Below are 21,081 nucleotides of genomic sequence, written 5' to 3' on the forward strand. Positions count from 1 at the left end.
TCACCTAATACATTTGTTCTTCTGTTATAATTAAGGTGATAACACCAGTTTGAGTCTCTTGAATATGTTCACCCTGCTATCTTAAGGGTTTTCTTTCCCTAAAAAGTTATTTCTAGCTAATTATCCTCACTAAGGAATGTAATCTGTCAGCCTGTCTTGCTAATGTTCCTCACAATGGAGGCTGCTTCAGTGAATAGAAACTGACTTAATGGAGAAAATTAGATACTTAGAGGAGTTGATTATTTGGGGATTTTCTTCCAAGGTGAAAAATGTCATCTATCCCATCAAGAAATTTTTAACTGAGTCTGGTGGAGGGAGGGGACTCCAACCTCTCACAGGGAAGCCACTGAGATCCACACTATCTTTACCTTTCCTATGTGCCTCATCTTCTTTGATTAAGGTTCCTTAATCAAGGACCCTTTTCCTTGACAAGGATTAAGGGTCAAGGTGAAAGGAAGGACTGCCTTAGGAGACTATTCTATTAGACAAAGCCAAGCAGTACCTTCATTTGTGTGACTTTTGAGACATAAAAAATGCAGAAGAATACAGTGGAGATTCTCTTAATGTGCAAAGACATTAAATTGGAATGGGAAAGAAAGTGGTGTCTGAGATCCCCCCTCAACTCTCTCTCTCTCTCTCTCTCTCTCTCTCTCTCTCTCTCTCTCTCTCTCTCTCTCATATGTAGGAATGAATACATGCATACATGCACACACACAAACACACGCACACACACACACACACACACACCTGGACTATATAAGACAGCATATATGGAAAAAAAGTACATTCTATGAGAATGACCCAAATTTTGAAAGTATTCATCCTTTGTATTGCCATAGTGATTAACCCCATATGGATGGGAAAAAAAAAACAGATGGTGGTGTGCATAGTTGGAAGAGAGAAATCAGAGCTAGACAAAAGAAAATAGGTTTTACTTCAAAGGAAATATGAGTTCATTTTTGAGCCAAATACTAGAATGCATGGTCCAGGAACACAGACTCAGGCAATCTTAAATACTGTGTTCCAATATTACAGTAGCAGTTTCATGAAGTTTTCTATTGTGACAGACAAAGGAAATCATAAATCAAGATGCCTTTCAAGTACATTGGTGGAGACACCAAGGAGATGCACTGTAACAGAGTAGTGAAACCCTTGACTACAGCTGTCTAATTAACAGTCTAGGCCTTCAAGTCTGTGGAAATTAGGGACCTGTTTAACATTCCAAAAGTATTTACCTAAGTCAAAGAAGAGGTAGTAATAAATAGCTATTAGAGGACTAAGAGCCTAAGGTAATTTGGCTCTGGTCCCATTCTCCACAATCACTGAAGTTCTAGTCAGTCAGTCAGCTTCACAGAATGTTCACTGTGAGTGTTTTCTTTCTGATAGCATCAGAACCTTTGAGCTTCTAACCTTTGTCCCATCTCTGAACCACCTCCTCATTTGGGACTTCTCTCCTTCTTAATATACCATCTCTGCTTCCATCTCTGTCACCTCATCCCAGTCCATTTTATTGTTCTGGGATACAAACACCTAGAAATCTCAGCAGTAATCCCCAACCATAACAGAAGCTTTGCAGATGGAAGTAAAGACAGGTATAATTTCTCAAGTCAGCTCATTGACTGAATTGCCAAATAAAAATAAAGCTCCTCCACCATCAAGTGACCATTTACGTATATTTTACACATGACCAAGAACTTGACCTAAGTTAGAGTGGTTTAGAGCGTGTGATACACTCAATGCAATGGCTTAGATTATTCTAGCAGTCCTCTGAGATACAGTTTTCTTTTGAAGCCATTCTGTTGTTATACTTCATGCTAAAACATTTTGGCTGACACCAATCTTTATGTATAGTGGCACTACAGGAAGAGAGCGCTCTGTGCAAGGATCAAGAGCTCAGTTACTTGCAATTTGACCTAGCTGTAAAGAGGAAGGGTGGACCCAAGCACCAAACACTTTTATCAACTGAGCGAAGAAAATGGTGATGGCAATAGCAATGGCGTTGCATTTTAAACATGGTTTGGCTTTGTTCTTTCATATGTTCTTATAATTCAAAATCTTATAAATATTGTATTTATTTATTTTTTTTTTCCAGGCAGGATTTCTCTGTGTAGCCCTGGCTGTCCTGGAACTCACTCTGTAGCTTATAAATATTGTAAGGCATTTTAAAGCACAGAAATCTCAACAAATTGATCCAAATTGTTATCAATTTATGAAGTTCAAAATACTTTCATTGTATCATTTATATAGACTTTCTGTTTGTTTGTTTGTTTTTTGTTTGTGTTTGTTTCTTTCTTTTAAAGTAAATGTTATGGAGTTCTCTTGTGGGAACCTGTAACTCTAAAAACTATACTTCAAATGAATATTTCACAGGACTTTTTAATAATAATGGAGGGATTTCCTAGGTATTAAATAGAGAAAATGCCTACTGTTGGCACAATATTCACTGAACTGCACACTCCCATGTTGATTCAAGGTGCCAGCTGGCAAGAGTAAATTAAATTTACACAGCAAAACCCAAGTTCTAACCACAGCATGGAAGAAGACATAGGCAATAACAAAATGCTCCATGATTAAGTAGTAATATGCCATCCCACATGACATTTAAATATGTCAGGTGGATGAGATAAATAGGCATTATTGAAAATATGATCTGAGGCTGGGCTTTGCAGAGGTGAGGGAGGAAGCATTGGAACCCTCCCATAAGAAAGATGCCCTAGGTAGAGGGAAGAACAAGGCAAAGGCACTCTACCTTGAAAGCTTAGCTTTGAAAGGAAGCTAGGGTTTAGTGTAGAGGAGTTGCTATTTGGAGTCATGGAATAATAATGTTTTCAACAAAATCTATATACTTTACCTTAACACATTCATAAATAATGAGAGGAATATTTCAAGACCCATAGGAACCATTAGCCAAGGATTAGAAGTGATATTTCCTTAGTCTCCAAGTTTGAATTCAGATCAAAATCTAGTTACTCTTTGTCTTAGTCAGGGTTTCTATTCCTACAGAAACAACATGACCAAGAAGCAAGTTCGGGAGGAAAGGGTTTATAGCTTACACTTCTGCATTGCTGTTCATCACAAAAGGAAGTCAGGACTGGAACTCAAGCAGGGTTGGAAGCAGGAGCTGATACAGAAGCTATGGAGAGATGTTCCTTACTGGCTTGCTTCCCCTGGCTTGCTCAGCTTGTTCTCTTATAGAACCCAAGAGCACCAGTCCAAAGGTAGTACCACCCACAAGGGGCCTTCCCCCTTGATCACTAATTGAGAAAATGCCCCACAGCTGGATCTCATGGAGGCACTTCCCCAACTGAAGCTCCTTTCTCTGTGATAACTCTAGCCTGTGTCAAGTTGTCACACAAAACTAGTCAGTACACTTTTCTAAAGTATAAACACCAAAGAGGGCATTCGTTCTCACGTGAGACCTGAAACTCTTCATCATTGCCATTGAACTCCCTTTGTTTGGATTGAAATAAGATTGTACCATATCATTCAGATAGCCATGAACTCAGGCTCCCCCAGCCTCGGCCTCTCTGTTGCTGGGATTACAGGCATGCACTTTCACACAAGTGATAGATGAACTCTTGACTAATAGTCACAGAAGTCACGTATCCCCATGGAGGAAATAAAAGGGAAGAGTGGCTTGTGTTGATGTAAACACAGTCAACAACTCCAGCTGAATGCACAATAATTTCATAACCTCGCCAATGAAACAAAACCATTAACAAATAGCTAACAGCATCCTAGAAAGAAAAAAAATAAACAGAAGACATAAATTCCAAATTGTTTTTCAGGAGGGTAAGAGTGAGCTCTGGTTATTTATGCTTGTTTTCGCCATTTGAAGCATCATCCATCTTTGGCCTGGAATTGTAAGCCGAAAACTCATCACCATTTCCCACCACCTGCGGAAACATTATCTGCACTGGGAACTCATTTCCTCTCTGCTTCCCACAGAGTCCCATCTGCTTTACATACCTCCGTTTTCCACACGCGATCAACACTGCTCACACCACCTGAGTGATGCACATAGCTGGGTTATGGTCTGTTCAAACATCGATAGCCAGCTGCACTATAGAATCGCAGAACATGGACCTGCAGGGACTCTTACAGGGCTCACACAATGCATATTAGGGGAGGAAAGTGAAAATAATGACAGCAAGACTATCATGATTTAAGATAGCAGGTTCATAAATATTGAAAATCCTTCCAAACAAAATTATTACCTGTGACTTATTTTATGATGAACTTACCTACCTGAAAGATTGGTGATATTCTCAAGTGAATCCAATTATAAATAACTAAAACCCATCTATTACAGCATTGTGTGAAATAAAATAGTTTGTAAATGTGAATTATTCAAAGAACTGGAAGTGACAACTGAGAAATTTTGTTAATTTCCAATAAACTACGTAGGTTTTATAAATGACCAGTATTTGTTAATTAAGTGTGTGTACATGAAAATTTATATAAAATTTACCTAAAATCAGGAAGCCATTATTAGTTATGCTTTTTCTTTTAAAGAGTACCTTATTTTTAATTTGAGTATGAATATTTTTCCTACATGCATGTAGGTACACACATGTAAGCCTGGTGTTGTCAGAGATCAAAGAGCCTCAGATATCCTGGAAAACAGTTAAAATCAAAACCAAGAAATATAACAAGGAATGTAAAATTAAAATTTATCACTCAGACTTGTCTACCTTCCAAATTTTTAGAGTATCTTACTGATACTCTATGTTCTTAAACTTTATTATAATATCATTATACTCTAAATATACAGATTTGTATACTATAGCTATGTTAATATTTGTATTTGTGTTTTATCTTCAACCTTTTGATTTCAAAGTTAGTCTACATTGATCAAAAATTCTTAGTTAATCTATATTAAAATATGTTGCCATAGTCAATTGTATACTTTTAATAATTTATTTTTAAATTTGTTTTTAATAGACTTTTAGGCTTCCCTTTCTTTTAATTTACTATACCAAAGTATAATTACAGTATATTTTCTTATATAAATGTTCAGTAGTGTTTCTAGCATCCATGATTAGAAACAATTGTTACTGTAAGATGTGTACATCTGCAAAGGTTTTACATACAAATTGTTTTACAAAGGAGTTGCTAGAATCATGGTTTGAATGTATCAATAATTCCAGATACTGCCACACTGTAGACTGGTAGTTGGGAAGGAAGGGCTTGTTTGGCTTATATATCACAGGACACAGGCAATCCACTGATGGAAGCCAGGGAAGTATAAGGCAATAACTCAAGTAGAGGATATGGAGGAAATCTACTTACCTTCTCCCAATGGTGTGCTCAACCTGCTTTCTTATAAATCCTCAGACCATCTGCCTAAACACCATGCTACCCACAGTAATCTAGACCCTTCCATATCAATCATTAATTAAGAAAATGTCCCACAGACTTGCTACAGGCTAGTCTGATGAAGTCATTTTATATCTTAAAAGAATTATTTTGAATTTTAAAAAAATATTGTTTTCTGTTTCCCACTCACCCAACTTCATGTTCTCTCTGTATCTCTGTGTCTCTCCCTGTCTTTTTATCTCTCTGCCTCTGTCTCTCAATCTGTTTGTCTCTCTGTCTCTGACTGTCTGTTTCTCTCAGAAATAAACAAATAAAACACAGTAAAATAAGAAAAACACAGACTCCAATTAGTTTTGAGCAATTACTCCTGAGCATAGGACTTTCCCAGGAGCATGGTTGATACACACAGTGCCATTCCATTGAAGAAAGTGGATTTTCTCTCACCCAGTGGCTATCACTTGTAAATAGTTTCTTGGTTATTTTAATCCCACTTCCTTACTTCTGTGCTGAGATTTTTCTTACTTCAACTTGTGTGCACTGTCACTGTAGGTTCAGGTCGACATCTTTCTAATTGGGTCTTGAAAATGTTTTTTTTTTTCCTTAAAGAGGCCAACCTACCACCTCTGGATCTCATAGTCATTATACCTGGACTTCCACGTAGATCCCTGAGCCTTGAGCAGAGGGGTTTAATATGGACAGACAACTTAATGCTGAGTATTTAAAAGTTTCTTCCTTTCTGCACATGGTCTTGTTGGGAGACTGTTAATTACTCTATGATGCAGGAAATTTCTCTGATGAGGGTTAAGAAGTACACTCATCTGTGAATATAGCAATGTGTCATTAGGAATAATAGTAGTGTTATGATTATTTAGCAGACTAATAATAGGTCTTTCTATAAGCCCATGACCTACCTAGTCTTTAAGTTCTTGGCCTCATTAACAGTGTCTGTTATGGGTTCTGTACCATGGTCTAAATTTCAAATTCAATCTAAAAGTGACTCTATGGTACAGGTGGGTATATCTTCTAGTCCAGTCACTATAACAGCTCACATGTTTCATAGATGACTGGGGTTGATGTTATTTTCTACTCCAGTAGTGTGTATAACACCTCCAATCAGCATACACTAAACTCTATGGGTAAAACTTCTAGGTAGGAATCAGCTCAATTTTTCCATATTCTATACTATAAGTATATGATATCTTCAGCAATATGTCAGGTTATGGATGGTAACCACTAGCATTGGTAATAGCCTTTTATGTATGGGGTAGGAGTATGGGTCAGCAATTCAACAGGATGTAATCCATTCCTAGCACTGGAGGTTTTACACGGTGACATAACAATGTCTAATAGGGCTATTATCCTTCCTGTTATATTGTGACTCCCTTTATTTCTGTATGCATTTCAGGAAGATTTTATAGTAGTAGGATTCCAATTTAAAAGGCATCTAAGGTTAGTTATCCTTTCTCATAGTCACTGCTATTGTCTGCCCTTCAACTGCCCTCCCCATTCAATCCACCTGATCTAGGTCTCTCTCTTTTATAAATTAGATATTTTCTTTATATCCATTTCAAATGTTATCCCCTTTCCCAGTTTTCCCCCTTCCCAGAAACCCCCCAATCCCATCCTCCCTCCCCCTACTTCTATGAGGGAGTTCCTAAACCCACTCCATTCCTACCTGCCCGCTTGATTTCCCTTACACTGGGGTATCTATCAAGCCTTCATAGGACCAAGAACCTCTCCTCCCATTGATGCCTGACAAGGAAATCCTCCTCTACATATGTACCTGGAGCCATGTGTATTCCTTGGCTTAGTCCCTGGGAGCTCTAGGAGGGGTATGGTTGGTTGATATTGTTGTTCTTCCTATGAGGGTGCAAACCCTCTCAGTTTCTTTAGTCCTTTCTCTAACTCCTCCATTAAGGACCCCCCACACTCAGTCCAATGATTGGTTGTGAGCATCCACCTCTGTAATTGTAAGGCTCTAGAAGGGACTCTCAGGAGACAGCCATATCAGGCTCCTTTCAGCAAGCATGTCTTGGCATCTACAATAATGTCTGGGTTTGGAGACTGTATATTGGATGAATTCCCAGGTGGGGCAGTCACTGAATGGCCTTTCCTTCAATGTTTGCTCCACACTTTATCTCTATATTTGCTCCTGTGAGTATTTTGTTCTCCTTCTCAGAAGAGCAGAAACACCCAAACTTTGGTCTTCCTTCTGCTTGAGCTTCATGTGGTCTGTGAATTCTATTTGGGTATTCTGAGCTTCTAGACTAATATTCACTTATCAGTGAGTGGATACCATGTGTATTCTTTTGTGATTGGGTTACCTCACTCAGTATGATATTTTCTAGCTTCATCCATTTGTCTAAGAAATTCATGAATCCATCATTTTTAATAGCTGAATAGTACTCCATTGTGTAAATATACCACATTTTCTGTATACATTCCTCTGTTGAAGGACATCTGGGTCTTTCCAGCTTCTATAACTCAGGCTGCTATAAACATAGTGGAACATGTGTTCTTATTATTTGTGGGATCATCTTCTGAGTATATGCCCAGGAGTGGTATAATTGGGTCCTCAGGAAGTAATATATCCAATTTTCTGAGGAGCCACCAAACTGATTTCCAGGATGGTTGTACCAGATTGCAATTCCACCAGCAGTGGAGGAGTGTTCCTCTTCCTCCGTATCCTCTCCAGCATCTGCTGGCCCCTGAATTTATTATTTCAGACATTCAGACTGGTGTGAGGTGGAATCTCAGGGTTGTTTTGATTTGCATTTCCCTGATAACTAAGGATGTTGAACGTTTCTTTAGGTCCTTCTTGGCTATTCAATATTCCTCAGTTGAAAATTATTTGTTTAGCTCTGTACCCCATTTCTTAATAGGGTTATTTGACACTTTGGTGTCTAACTTCTTGAGGTTTTTTGTATATATTGAATATTAGCCCTCTATCAGACACGTAGGATTGGTAAAGATCTTCCCAATCTGTTGGTTGCTGTTTTGTTCTATTGACAATGTCCTTTGCCTTACAGAAGGTTTGCAATTTTATGAGGTCCCATTTGTCTATTATTGATCTTAAAGCATAAGCCATTGGTGTTCTGTTCAGGAAATTTTCCCCTGTGCCCATGTGTTCAAGGCTTTTCGCTACTTTCTTCTCTATAAGTTTCAGTGTATCTGGTTTTATATGGAGGTCCTTAATCCACTTGAACCTGAGCTTTGTACAGGGAGAAAAGAATTGGTTGATTTGCATTTTTCTACATGCTGCCCTCCAGTTGATCCAGCACCATTTGTTAAAAATGCTGTCTTTTTCCCCATTGAATGGTTTTATATCCTTTGTCAAATATCAAGTGACTATAGGTGTGTGGGTTCACTTCTGGGTCTTCAATTTTATTCCATTGATCTTCTGCCTTTCTCCGTATCAATACCATACAGGATTTTTAATCACTATTGCTCTGTAATACAGCTTGAAGTCAGGGACGGTGATTCTCCCAGAAGTTCTTTTATTGTTGAAAATAGTTTTTCTTATCCTGGGTTTTTTGTTATTCCAGATGAATTTGAGAATTGCTCTTTCTAACTCTGAAAAATTGAGTTGGAATTTTGATGGGGATTGCACTGAATCTGTAGATTGCTTTTGGCAAGATAGCCATTTTTACTATAATAATTCTGCCAATCCATGAGCATGGGCGATCTTTCCATCTTCCCGAGATCTTCTTTGATTTCTTTCCTCAGAAACTTGAAGTCCTTTTCATACAGATCTTTCGCTTACTTGATTAGTCTCTTTATAACACTCTATTCTGTATCCCTTTCTTTGGAAGATCCTATCCTACCTTGGTACCTTAGGAGACATTGAAACTCTGTTGTTATTCTAAACAGAATATATACTTCTAACTGTAGGCTTAGATTTTCGACAACCTACTTTTGATAATAGTTTTTAAATGCTATAATGTCCCTTTTAGTCCATCACCCACAAGAGGTAATGGAAATGAAAAGTTAATAGAGCAAAGGAGGATATGAACCTTCTTAGAATTATTTATTTGGGGCAAATCCAATCTGCATTGTCAGGATATCAGCAGTTCAGTTCATACAAATCAGCAGTAGCAGTTCGATCCACTCATAAACACCATTCATGAATCAGCAACTGTAGGTTGTAATGCTCTGCCAATCATTCTGAGTCCATAGAAGTGGCAAGAAGCCACCAGAACATCATCAAGTGTTTGGGTCATTTCTCCTAGGAGTTTACTACAGATGATGACCAACAAAGAATGATAAGGCACACCAATATCATCCAGCATTGTGTGCTCTCCAGTGGGCTATATTTATATCCTTCCCAAATACCAAGTGTTATCTCACGTATTCACTCTAGCAAAACATGGCATGCCCTTTTTTCAGGCTGCCTTCAGAAAAACACCATGCATCTGTTCTTAGAAAAACATCCTCCATGTTTCTGCTTCAGCAAAAAAATTGCATCAGAAGACAGTTTCCAGAAAAACATTACATGACACAACTGAGTCTCCAAAGAAATTTCCACTTCACCTAATCAAAGAAACATCCACATATAAGAGAAAACATGTAAAAATTTGGCCCTCTGAGTCTGGATACCCTTACTCAGAACGATCATTTCTAATTCTTTCCTTTAATCTACTTTTTCAAAATTTCACTTTTTTAACAACTGAATGAAATTCTGCTATATAAAATGTATCACATGCTCATTGTGCAGTCATCATTTTATGGACAACTTGGATATTTACAATTTCTGGCTATTATGAATAAAGCAATAATAAACACGAATGAACATGTGTCTTAGTAGTAGGATGCAGAGCCTCTTGGCTATATGCCCCATAGTGGTATGACCAGATCTTGTTGTAGAACTATTGTCAGCCATTTGAGGAACTTCCACACTGATTTTCATAATGGCTATACCAGCGTGCCATGGTTGGTTGTACTACCACCAACAATCTTAAGTGTTCACCTTTCCTAGAATACTTGCCAGGATATCTTGTCCCTTATTTTATTGATCTTGGCCATTCTGACTTGGTAAGATCAAACAATTTTGCCTTGAAAGTCTGACAACCACAAAGTAAAGTTTCTACAGCTTTAATTTGTATTTCCCTGGTTATAGCACAGGTGTTTTTGCCCATATTTTAGTCTCCCACTTGTCTGACCACTTGTAAAATGTTTCCCTGTGCTTTCCTTTGTATTATTTCTGTTTCTATTAGACTTTACAAATACTTTTACTATAGCTGGGTGCTGATCTTTATAAGATATATATTTTACAAATATCTCTTCTAATCCATGGCTTAACTTTTTACATGAGTTCTGATGAGTTCAATAAAGAAGATTGTTTAATTTTAACAAACTCATATGTATGTGAGTTTTTTGCCATGATAATACTCTCATTTTGTGCCTTGTTTATAAATAATAGTAATAGTCTTATTGTCTCATTAGATCCATGTTTCTCTTAAGATTTTAAGCCAAATGAAATAAATTTTTATGTAGTGTTAAAGGTATCAGTTAAATTTTTATTTTTAATAGTGATAGTTTCTCTAAGATATCCAATACTAGCTTTAATTGCAGTTTTAATATATATAAATTTTACTTAAAGTTTTAAAATTTTTTTCATTATTCTAATGCCTTTACCTACATCAACCTCAACCACTCTTTTTTTTCCTTTTAAATTTTTAAAAACCTTTTTATTGGTTCATTGTGCATTTCACTTCATGTGGCCCAGTCTCAGTTATCTCCTGCTCCCCTCATATCTACCCTCCACCCTTGCAGTACCCTCAACAGAGAAAAAAATAGTTGTGGAAGCTGTAGTGTGTCACAGTGTGCCCCATAATATACCCTTTTGTCTACATTTCTTTGGTTGCAAATGTTCATTGTAATGACTCCTTGTTCTGGTATGAATTTTCTGGCTTCTGCTGTTCTGAAACCTCATTGGGACTCCCCAAGGATATCCTCTGTGTCATAGAGATCCTCTAGTTTTGCATCTATAGGACAGTCTCCTTCATGCACTCCAGCAGTTCATCCTTGGGGCAGATGTTGGGTGGGCTTAATTCAAGGCCCTGAATCTAGGCCCAAGAAGTATTTGAGCTGCTCAGCCTTCCAGCACTCATGCTCTCATGCCTAAAATGAGGACCACTACCCTGCTATCCAAGTGTTGTACAGGGTTTTCTCTTCCAAGTGCTGGAGCTGGTGCATGACATTGCCAGTTCTCCCACTCTCATGACCCCAGGGCCAGTTCTCCTACCTGCTGTAGCTGGCAAGGGGCAAGGGATGGGAGTAAGGATTTTCTCTCTGGTCCATGCTACCACCCAAAAGAGGCAAGGATGGCTCTTCTATGCCCATACTCTCTGGACTGGTATACTTGTCTTCCCCCACCCTCCCTGAATTCCCCCCCATCAGGATCAGCCCTGGTGAGGTTCAGAGCCTGCTCTCCCAAGTGCTGCAGTTCATGAGGGGCAAGGGCAGTTATCCTGCTCTCATAACTCCAGACCCATATTGCCCACCTGCCACAAGTGATGAGTAGTGAATGCAGAGGATGGTATCTCTTCTTTGTAGATGCCACTGTACAGGAAATGAGTGGTAGGGCAAGCTCTCTCACATTTGTACCCTTGGTGACTTACCTTCAAGTCCCACAATGTTGGGGGGGGTGCTCTACTGAGTTCTGGAGTTGTCTAGGGGCAGGGGCAGCTCTCCTGTTCTCATGGTTCTAGAGTCAGATCTCCCATGGCACCCAGGACTCCACCATGGTCCCAGATGGCATCACATCAAGCTGTTCCTCGGTGCTCTCCAGTCTCTAGTTCTGCCTCTCTTCATTGTGCCCACATTCTTCTTTTTCTCTTACTCTTTTTTTCTGCTTATTCTTTTCTGCCACTAGGTTACTGATGATTAGGCTACTAATCATTCCGATGTTTATGTTAGAAAACTGAGTGTAGACATAGTATATCTCCTCTCTGCCACCTACTAACCCACAGGTAAAACAGCATCCACACCTGCAAAGCCTCTAGGTGCAGGTTAAATGTGTGTGTGTGGCGGGGGGGGGGGGGTTAGTGTTGTCTTGGGTTGTGCATATGAAGACCAGAAGAGAACACTGGCTGTCCTGACCTATTAATTTCTTCCTTACTGTCTGGAGATAGGCTCTTGCCCTGAAACTGAAGCTTGGCTGACAGTTAAGTCTCAGTTATACTTCTATCTCTTATGTCCACAGCTCTAGGTTACAGGCATGAACACCATGACTAGCTTCTTACATTTTCATTTGAATTGCCACAGTATCTAATGGCATATTCGTTTCTGGAATGATGGGTTGTCCCTGGATCTCCTTTCAACATGTTCAATTCTAGCCCAGGAATCTGTCATTTCTTCACAGATTCCAATTTCTTCTCTTAATAGCAAATAGTATTAAATGGTGGCATTTGGTGCAGGGCATAGCATCTTGTTCTGGAGAGCTTTATTCACTGTATTAAGTTCAAGCATGGGTCAACATTTCAAAACAAAGATATTGTTTTAGGTTCTTGCTGCTGTTTTCAATTAAAATTCAAATAGAGAAGGAGTTTTAGTTAATTTAATTTTATGCAGCTTATAACCGACTCTGCTTTTTCTTCTCTGAGACTCCCAGCTTCCCAAACACAATGATAATCATTCTCTCACCTCACTCCACACTGTACAGAACATTTCAATCACAGAAAAGGAAATGTATCATTTCCCAGAAAGGACAGCGTGAAAGAGCATTTGTTCACAAGACCGGGATGATGCATATTCTGTTAAGAGCAAACAGCTTTCAAGTAGGGTTATGGCTTGATGGACTGGAGGCCACTTTAGAAAGAGCCAACAATTGAGTTACCAGAAGGCAAGTGATAGGTTTCAAAATGAGGATGATTTTGAATGATGAGCTTCACACGGGAGCTCCAGACTGATGTCAAAATCCCAACCAGAAATGATAGTCTTTTTCTGATAGTAAAAGATCTTTCATTATTTTAATAAAAATACCATTTTCTACTTTGTTCTTATAGGCAGAACATAGACATGGAGTGCTAGGAAGATAGCTCAGCTGTAAGACATTTTGCTTTGAAAGGAGAAGGGTCTGATTTCAAATCTTCAGCACCCATGTAAAAGATGGGGATGGTTATATATTTAACAAATCCACTGTGCATACACATGGGCAGATCTTTTGGACTTGCTAGGTGGCCAAGCCTATAAAAACTGTGAGCTTCAGGCTCAGTAAGAGACCCTGACTCAAAAAGTAATTTGAGATAATGTAAATATGATTCATATGGAAATAGCTGCAACTGAAAATTAAAAATTTCAGGAAAATGGATGGACTTTGAGTGTATAAGATTAACCAAGGTCACAAAATCTCAAAGAGAAAAGGAAAAGAAAATATATATCTTCTAATTTATATGTGGATCCTGGACTGTAATGTGTCCATATATGTATGTGAACAGCTGTGTGTGTGGGTATAGTATAACGTTTAGAAGACAAAGTTAGTGGAAAGGTAATGCTAGGTCACAAGGAATGACAAAATACAGACAAAGGGGCACAGAGTTTTGGGATATGATATAATGCTAATTGTTTTTTCTGGCTTTAAGCCCACCACAGATTTATTTTTTCTTTTTTTGGTAGATAAATAAATAAAAATGGAATTTATAATGAGCAAAGCGCCATTGCTTTAGAAAAGCCATTCTCAATAATTACTCAGATTATAGCCTTTGGGAATGGGCAAGTATTTGAGTGGCTTTCTTAATCTAGCAGAGTAATGTTTTTACTTGAGAATTCATTGCAATTAAGTGATGAAAGAAAAAAAAGTCATCAGGTCTTGACTGTTTAAATCAATACTACAAAAGCATTTGTTTTATGTACAGAAGAAGATGATTGAGGGAAACACTTTACATGGTCCTCTTCTGCATTTGCAGGCATACAAACACAAACACATACATATACATGCACACACATGCACACACATGTATAAAACTCACAACACACACCTACACATACATATATGCATACAATACGCACATGCATACAACACACATGCATATAACACATGCAACAAACTGTCTCCCTCTTTTTCTAAAATACTCTCTGGATTGCTCTAACTCAGTTTTATACCAGTTTAATGAAAATAACAGCTAAAATGTGGTTCAATTATCTTCTGACATTTGGAGAAGCACTGGAGTACTAATGAGCCACTGTCTTAATTATTTCTCTGCCCACAGAGGACAAGGTGTGGACCATAGTGTCTCATGACTTACAGATGCAAACGACAGTGGTAGGCTACAACCCAGAAAAGTACTCTGTGACCCAGCTCATCTACAGTGCCTCCATGGACCAGATCAGTGCCATCACCAGCAGCGCCGAGTACTGTGAACAGTATGTCTCCTACTTCTGCAGGATGTCCAGGTTGTTGAACACCCCAGGTAGGCTGTGATGGAACATTACTTTTAATTACTATCTCAGCTGGTGTTTTCAATTGCCTAAACAATCCAACAGGTGTGGCTTATTATCTTATTGTCCAGTCTTCAGTCCTCAGTGTGCAGATGGCTGAAATGAGTCCAATGTAATCACCAGGCTTGTTTTCTGGACAGTGGAGCTTCCAATGCGTGATGGTTTTAAAATAAGCAATGTCATTATTTTAGGCTTATAGATTTTTTTCAGTTTTATGCATATATATATGTATATATAGATACATAGTATGCTGTTAATGCTCATTTATCAAGCAGTTGCCTTGGGCAAAAGTTTGTCAGAGCTCCTTGTGAGCTTTCAAGTGATTTTCTTTGAGTTCCTCCAGTGTCTTTAAAGTAAAGATGAAAGCCTTCTGAAGGCTGTCTGCCAGGAAATCTAGTATAGAGTGGTGAGAGATTTTAGGGCTCTCTGCTGTCATTTAACAGTATCTGTCTGAAGAAGCCCACTCTGAAGTTGCTTTCCTGACAGTCTATTTCATTGGCAGATAGTGTATGTGTGTGTGAAGGTGTGCATGTTTATGTGTGCACAAGATGGTTTGGGGATTTAGAAAATAAGGAAGCCCCCAAATTTATACTGAGAATACCTTTTCGGCAAAAACAAACAAAAACCCTTTATTATTAGAGGTGGGACATGCCACTAAATTTGCTTTAAATTTGCATCAAAATATAGAAGGATATGCATTATTTGGTCCATAACATACCAGCAAAAATAAGCATGAGTTGTGAGTGGAAAGAATAGGGCTTTTTGATTTGCAGCCTTGAGATTTTCCTGTTATGTCTTTGGGATATTCATTGAATTTGAACTCCTTTGTGAATATTTGCTGTTTAATGCAGAAGTAAAATTGCATAAGGTATATTTATCATGGGCAACATATTTTGAAATATGGTTGTGGAATAGCAAAATCAAGCAAATTTGCATGTGTGTACCTTACCTTCTTGTGGCAAAAACAGTATTCAAGGATGTAAGTGACAATGTTGTACTATGTATATCTTATTGTCCAGCCTCAGTTTCCCATCACTTTTTTACTATCAAAATTAGGAAAAGAATGTGTGCTTTGATGAGATGCTATATTAGGAATCAATGAAGTCTATAGTATTTAAAGAAATGAATGGTACTTTTAATTAATAATCAATATTATAATATTGCATTGTGTCTACACAGTGTCTACAAAGAGTAATAGACTATGTGATGCCCTAAATCAATAGTGGATTTCTCTGTGTGCTTCTCTTGTGCAAAGCCTCATGATATTAGATTTTTATAATTTACTTCATTGATTGTAGGAGAGTAAAACCCGAAAATATAAAAGTGATGGGTTTAGAAAGTTAGGGCAGGTGTTGTTTGGAGGAAAGGTATGTTTATTGTTGGCATATTGAATTAATGTGTCCTTGAGAAAGCAGAAAGAAATATCCAGATTGATGTTGGGGACTGGACAGTAGTAGGTGGGATATGAATGGCCTTTCTGGCACTGTTCAGAAGCCCTGGGATGGGAAGTGACTATGGGCACTGGTCTGTATGCAAGTAAATGCTACACTGTAGACTGAGTTCCTACCCTGTCCTTTTGAAACTAGGTGTGCTTGGGAAGAACACGCAGGAGTTTGGAAAGTAGAACTGCTGGTTTCTACTGCTTGTGATTTTAATGTAATGAGTCTAAAGTAAACCTGATAGTATGCATTTGTTATAAGTCTCATGCAATGAGCTGTGTTTCTCTATGAAACATATATTGTATCCATGGTTCCCAAACTGGTTGTATTTTGAGTTAGAGCTTTTAGGAAGTAAGACTGCTAAATGTAGTCAGGATGGAGATGTCCTGATTTAAACAGGACTGGCAGCCTCAAAGAAGAATAAATAAATAACACTCTGTCATGTATCGACTCAGTGAGGAGGACTCCTGCTGCCAAACTACACCTACCAGCTTCTTGAACCTAGGCTTCCTATTCCTGAACCACAAGGTTCACTTTCCAACTGCCTAACTGCATGCTTGCTTTGGACATTTTGCTTGGCAGTTCTAGCAAATACATATAGTGAATTCTCAAATGATGTCAAATCTCAATGCACTGAAGAACAGCTCTGAGAATTTGAGAGTGCCACACAGCCCAACAGGTGTTTCCAATACCCTTTACCCCACACAGCAATTTTGATTGAATCCTGCTTCCATCGCTAACAAGCATTAACCAAGGATCGGGGAAAATTTGGGTCAGCAGGAGCCACTAAGGAACCTCATCAGCTTGTTTCAGTTTCAAGAATGAATGCTCCTCACAGAGGCTCTGTTCCCAGATTTACGTTAATTAGTTCTTCAGTCTTAGCATGGGAGAGGAGTAGGACAGATTGCTCACCCGAAAGAAATCTTGGTGGTTTCATTGGTATAGCCAAATTTCCATTATCATTTTTAAAATATATTAGTAGTTTTTAAAAGCACAATAGAGTTGCCAAATAAATATGTTAATAATGTACAGTTTATGTACTGGGAGAACTGATTTAAGACTTAAGGCAACTAACCTTTAATTCTCTTGGTCTTATGAGTAGTCTTCACTCTTTTCTTCACTAATAGTGTGTTTTCCTATCAGCCACAAGGAATCTCACACACCCATTACTCTCATTTATATAACATGATATACAAAGCTCTAGGAAAAATAAGGGAAATGTAATAGTTTTAATTGTTAAGTTGATACAACCTAGAACCAGTTCAGAGAAGTATAAATAAGAGGCTATATAGATCAGGTTTGTCTGTGGGAGATGATATTGATTATTGTTTCCTTATTTAAGGGATGAGTGCCCCACTGTGGGTGGCATCATTCCCTAGGCAGGAGGTCTTTAAGAGTTTAAGAGTAGAGAAACTGACCACTGGCATGCACGAGTTAATTCGTTGCTCCTAAGTCTGGACAATGGATGTGATAGAATTATTTGCTTCAAGTTTCTGCCTTGACTTCCCTGAAATGATTGCTTATAACCTTGAACTATGAACCAAATAAACCCCTTTCTCTGCTATTTTGCTCTTTTTTTTAAAGATATTTATCCCAGCCATAGACAAAACAAGAACAGTTACTTGCACAATAAATAACTCTATTCTATGTATATTTTCAGAGAATGCAACATTGTCTTTTAATACATTTATAGATTACCATTGTACCTAAAATATTCTTTGAAAACTACCATCATGAATGTCAGGCATTTTTAAAATATTCTATGATTCTTTCATTCCCCCCTTTCCCTCATTTTATTAAAAAATATATTCTTTTCTCATTCATTATATCCTGATTACAGTATCCCCTCCCTTTATTCCTCCTAGTTCTTGCCCACCTCCCCTCCCATCTGTATCCACTCTCTTTCAGTCTCTCATTTGAAAAAAAAAGGCTTCTAAAAGATACCAACAAAATATAACATAAAGCAAACACAGTCTCTTCAAAGTTGGACAAACCAAACCAATAGAAGGAAACGAGCACCAAGAGAAGTCACAAAGTTCAAAGATCCACTCATTCACACACTCAGGAGTCCTTTAATAATACTAAGCTAAAAGCTCTAAAATGTATGTCTAGGGCTTGGTGCACACCCACTTAGGACCTGTGCTTGCTGCTTCAATCTCTGTGAGTTTATACGAGCTACGTCCATTTGACTTAGAAGGTCTTGTCTTGTTCTCCTGGTTTCCCTCATCTCTGTTTTCTACGCTTGTTCTGCCTTCTCTTCCAATAAAACAGCCTATCATACTGTCATTTACACAGCATCTGTTCTTGATACATGCTTATTAATTTGAATGGGTTTTAATACATTCCCTTATCAACCAGCCGACATTTTTGCCTAAGTAGGAACAAGCATCAACACTTCCTTATTGCTCATCCCAACACATAAGTTTTGATGGTATTTGTTTGGATCCAGAAATGGTTGCCTTCAGCAAACATTCATGGGTGGTTTTATTAGCCATCTTTGGGAAACTGTTACTGTCATGAGTGCATCTCCTGTTTAAATCTAAGTAGTTAGTTCTTTATGTGAGTGAAGACTAAAAGGATTAGGGATTCTCAAACAGGCTAGAATAAACAGCGTATATAATTAACTACTTTTTCAGCTAAATCACACTAATATGATAGTGTTTTTAATACAATTGGAACAATTTCTATATTCCATAAAGTGGATTTTTGCCTACACTTCAGGATCCTTTTCCACCTTCTCTGTTTCTCCTTACCAGGTGAGCTACTGTAGAACAGCAGACACAGGTAGGAGTGGCTAACATAGCAAAACCATGCGTACTGCACTCTCTATTAATCAAAATAAGAAAGGGGAGAATTTAATAAAAATATTTATTTTGTTGTTTTAATGAATTAATATTTGTTGTAATTGTTTTTTCCTCTTTTATGGTACCATCTTATTTGAAATATCCATGTAATCATTCTGTAACTAAGACTGAATTATACTGGAACTTTCTCAGAAGCATTTATAGCACATGTTTGAATGCAAAGTATATTCATTATAGTCATTGCAATTAAAATGAATATCAAATGAGACTGTAATAGCTATGCACTTAAATGCTATTTTTGTTTTAAGAGGCTTACTCTTCAGACGTCACTTGGGGCTCTGCAAATTCTAAGACACATAGAACCAAGAATTAAAAGGCACATGGAGCTTGAGCATGTCTATGGATAAATATTTGCTTGTGCAGTACCATTAGCTAGCAACTGTAGATTGATTCATTCAGTATTGGTTTCTTACAACTTTTATAAGGAGGGTAATATGTGGCTTATGGTATTATCTCCATCGTTGTTACAATATTAGAATCACTCTTAAATGCATGATTTGGAAGTTAAGAAGATAGCTCAGTTAGTAAAGGGCTTACCATACAAGCATAAGGACCTGTGCTTGATCCCCAGAACCCACCTAAAAGAAACAAAACAAAACAAGAAGCCTGCCTCTGAAGGGGCTTCTCTCTCCAATGGTAGCCCTAAAGAATAAAGAAGGTTATAAACAAAAATAATGGTTTAGCTATTCCTTATAGTCATTCCTGATCTTCCATGTAATTATCAATTCATTTGTTCTTTTTTTGAGTTTTTTTATTCGCTATATTCTTTATTTATATTTCAAATGATTTCCCCTTTTCTAGCTCCCCACTCCCTGAAAGTCCCATAAGCCCTCTTCCCTCCCCCTGTTCCCCCATCTACCCCTTCCCACTTCCCTGTTCTGGTACTCCCCTATACTGCTGCACTGAGTCTTTCCAGAACCAGGGATCACTCCTCCGTTCTTCTTGGACATCATTTAATATATGGATTATGTCTTGGGTGTTTCAAAGTTTCTAGGCTAATATCCACTTATCAGTGTTCTTAACCAATCATATAGATATACAGAAACAAAAGGAATAAAAATTGTATGTAGTTTCATATATAAAACAAAACGAGGTCATTTCGATGGAAATTCCTAAGATTTACCCAAATTGAGAAAAGCAATAGTGGTTATAAAGTAGTATGTCTTTAGTTTGATAGCCTTAGAATTAAGAGCATAATAATGTAAAGGCCAAAATCATTGAAAATTTGAATCTGCTTCTGAAACAAGGACTGTAAGAACTTGAGAGGCAGCAGAGTAGTCTGGTCAGTATGCGCATGTTGAGCATGGAGACCCGAGTTTGATCCAGAAACGACTTTGTGTAAAGTTGCTTCCTCACTTTGCTTTCACCACTTTCAATATTTTAAACTTTTTTAGATTATTAATCAGACTATTGCAGAAGTTAGCCAGTAGTCCTTAGGTTAAAATAACCAATGGGTTTTTATAGAAAAGCTAATGTCATGGGCTTATTTGATAACATAGAATCCTTGTTCAGCATTGTCATTCAGTCTAATTTCTTTTCCCAAGTTTGTTCTCCAAATTAAATGCTCAAATGATATTTCTAGTAGTTTAAGGTAGATAGATAGATAGGTGCACAATACTGTCACCTCTACACTGGGAAAAAGCAAGACCTCTTTGTAAGAATCACTGTGCAGATTCATGGAGACAATATTCTGAGAGTCTATAATAATACAAGAATACAATAGTACAAGAAGCTGGTCAGCTTGGCAATGGAATGCTGTCAATCATCTGTGGACATTACACAAGACTAAGCTGAACCTAGGTTTCCAAACATAGGAATATGGGTTTGTCAGTTGAAAACTGTGACTACCTAGTATGAACCTCAGAGACAGAGCAACCATACCCTTAAGACATGTCAAGTACAAAACCTAATCAGACTTTACAGCAGTCTAAGGATACATTTAATATAAAATATAATTCTGAATATTCAGTATAACATTTTCCTTTCTCTTGTTTGAGTATGTTTGTAAACAGCCAGTGAAG

At 37.8% G+C, this 21,081-nt stretch overlaps 1 protein-coding gene and 1 non-coding gene across 2 annotated transcripts in view; one reads left to right on the plus strand and one right to left on the minus strand.

The window, feature by feature from the left end:
- Window positions 1-21,081, plus strand: part of Cntnap2 (contactin associated protein 2) — a 1,662,736-nt gene that overhangs the window by 871,098 nt on the left and 770,557 nt on the right. The window contains exon 13 of the mRNA XM_052172851.1: window positions 14,529-14,729. Within this exon, the coding sequence (XP_052028811.1) occupies window positions 14,529-14,729 (201 nt within the window). The remainder of the gene's footprint in view (window positions 1-14,528; window positions 14,730-21,081) is intronic.
- Window positions 12,201-12,330, minus strand: LOC127679558 (small nucleolar RNA SNORA17). The gene has a single exon (XR_007976853.1). It is a non-coding gene; the product is annotated as a small nucleolar RNA SNORA17 (small nucleolar RNA).

Source organism: Apodemus sylvaticus, chromosome 2, assembly GCF_947179515.1.
Source record: "Apodemus sylvaticus chromosome 2, mApoSyl1.1, whole genome shotgun sequence".
NCBI lineage: Eukaryota > Metazoa > Chordata > Mammalia > Rodentia > Muridae > Apodemus > Apodemus sylvaticus.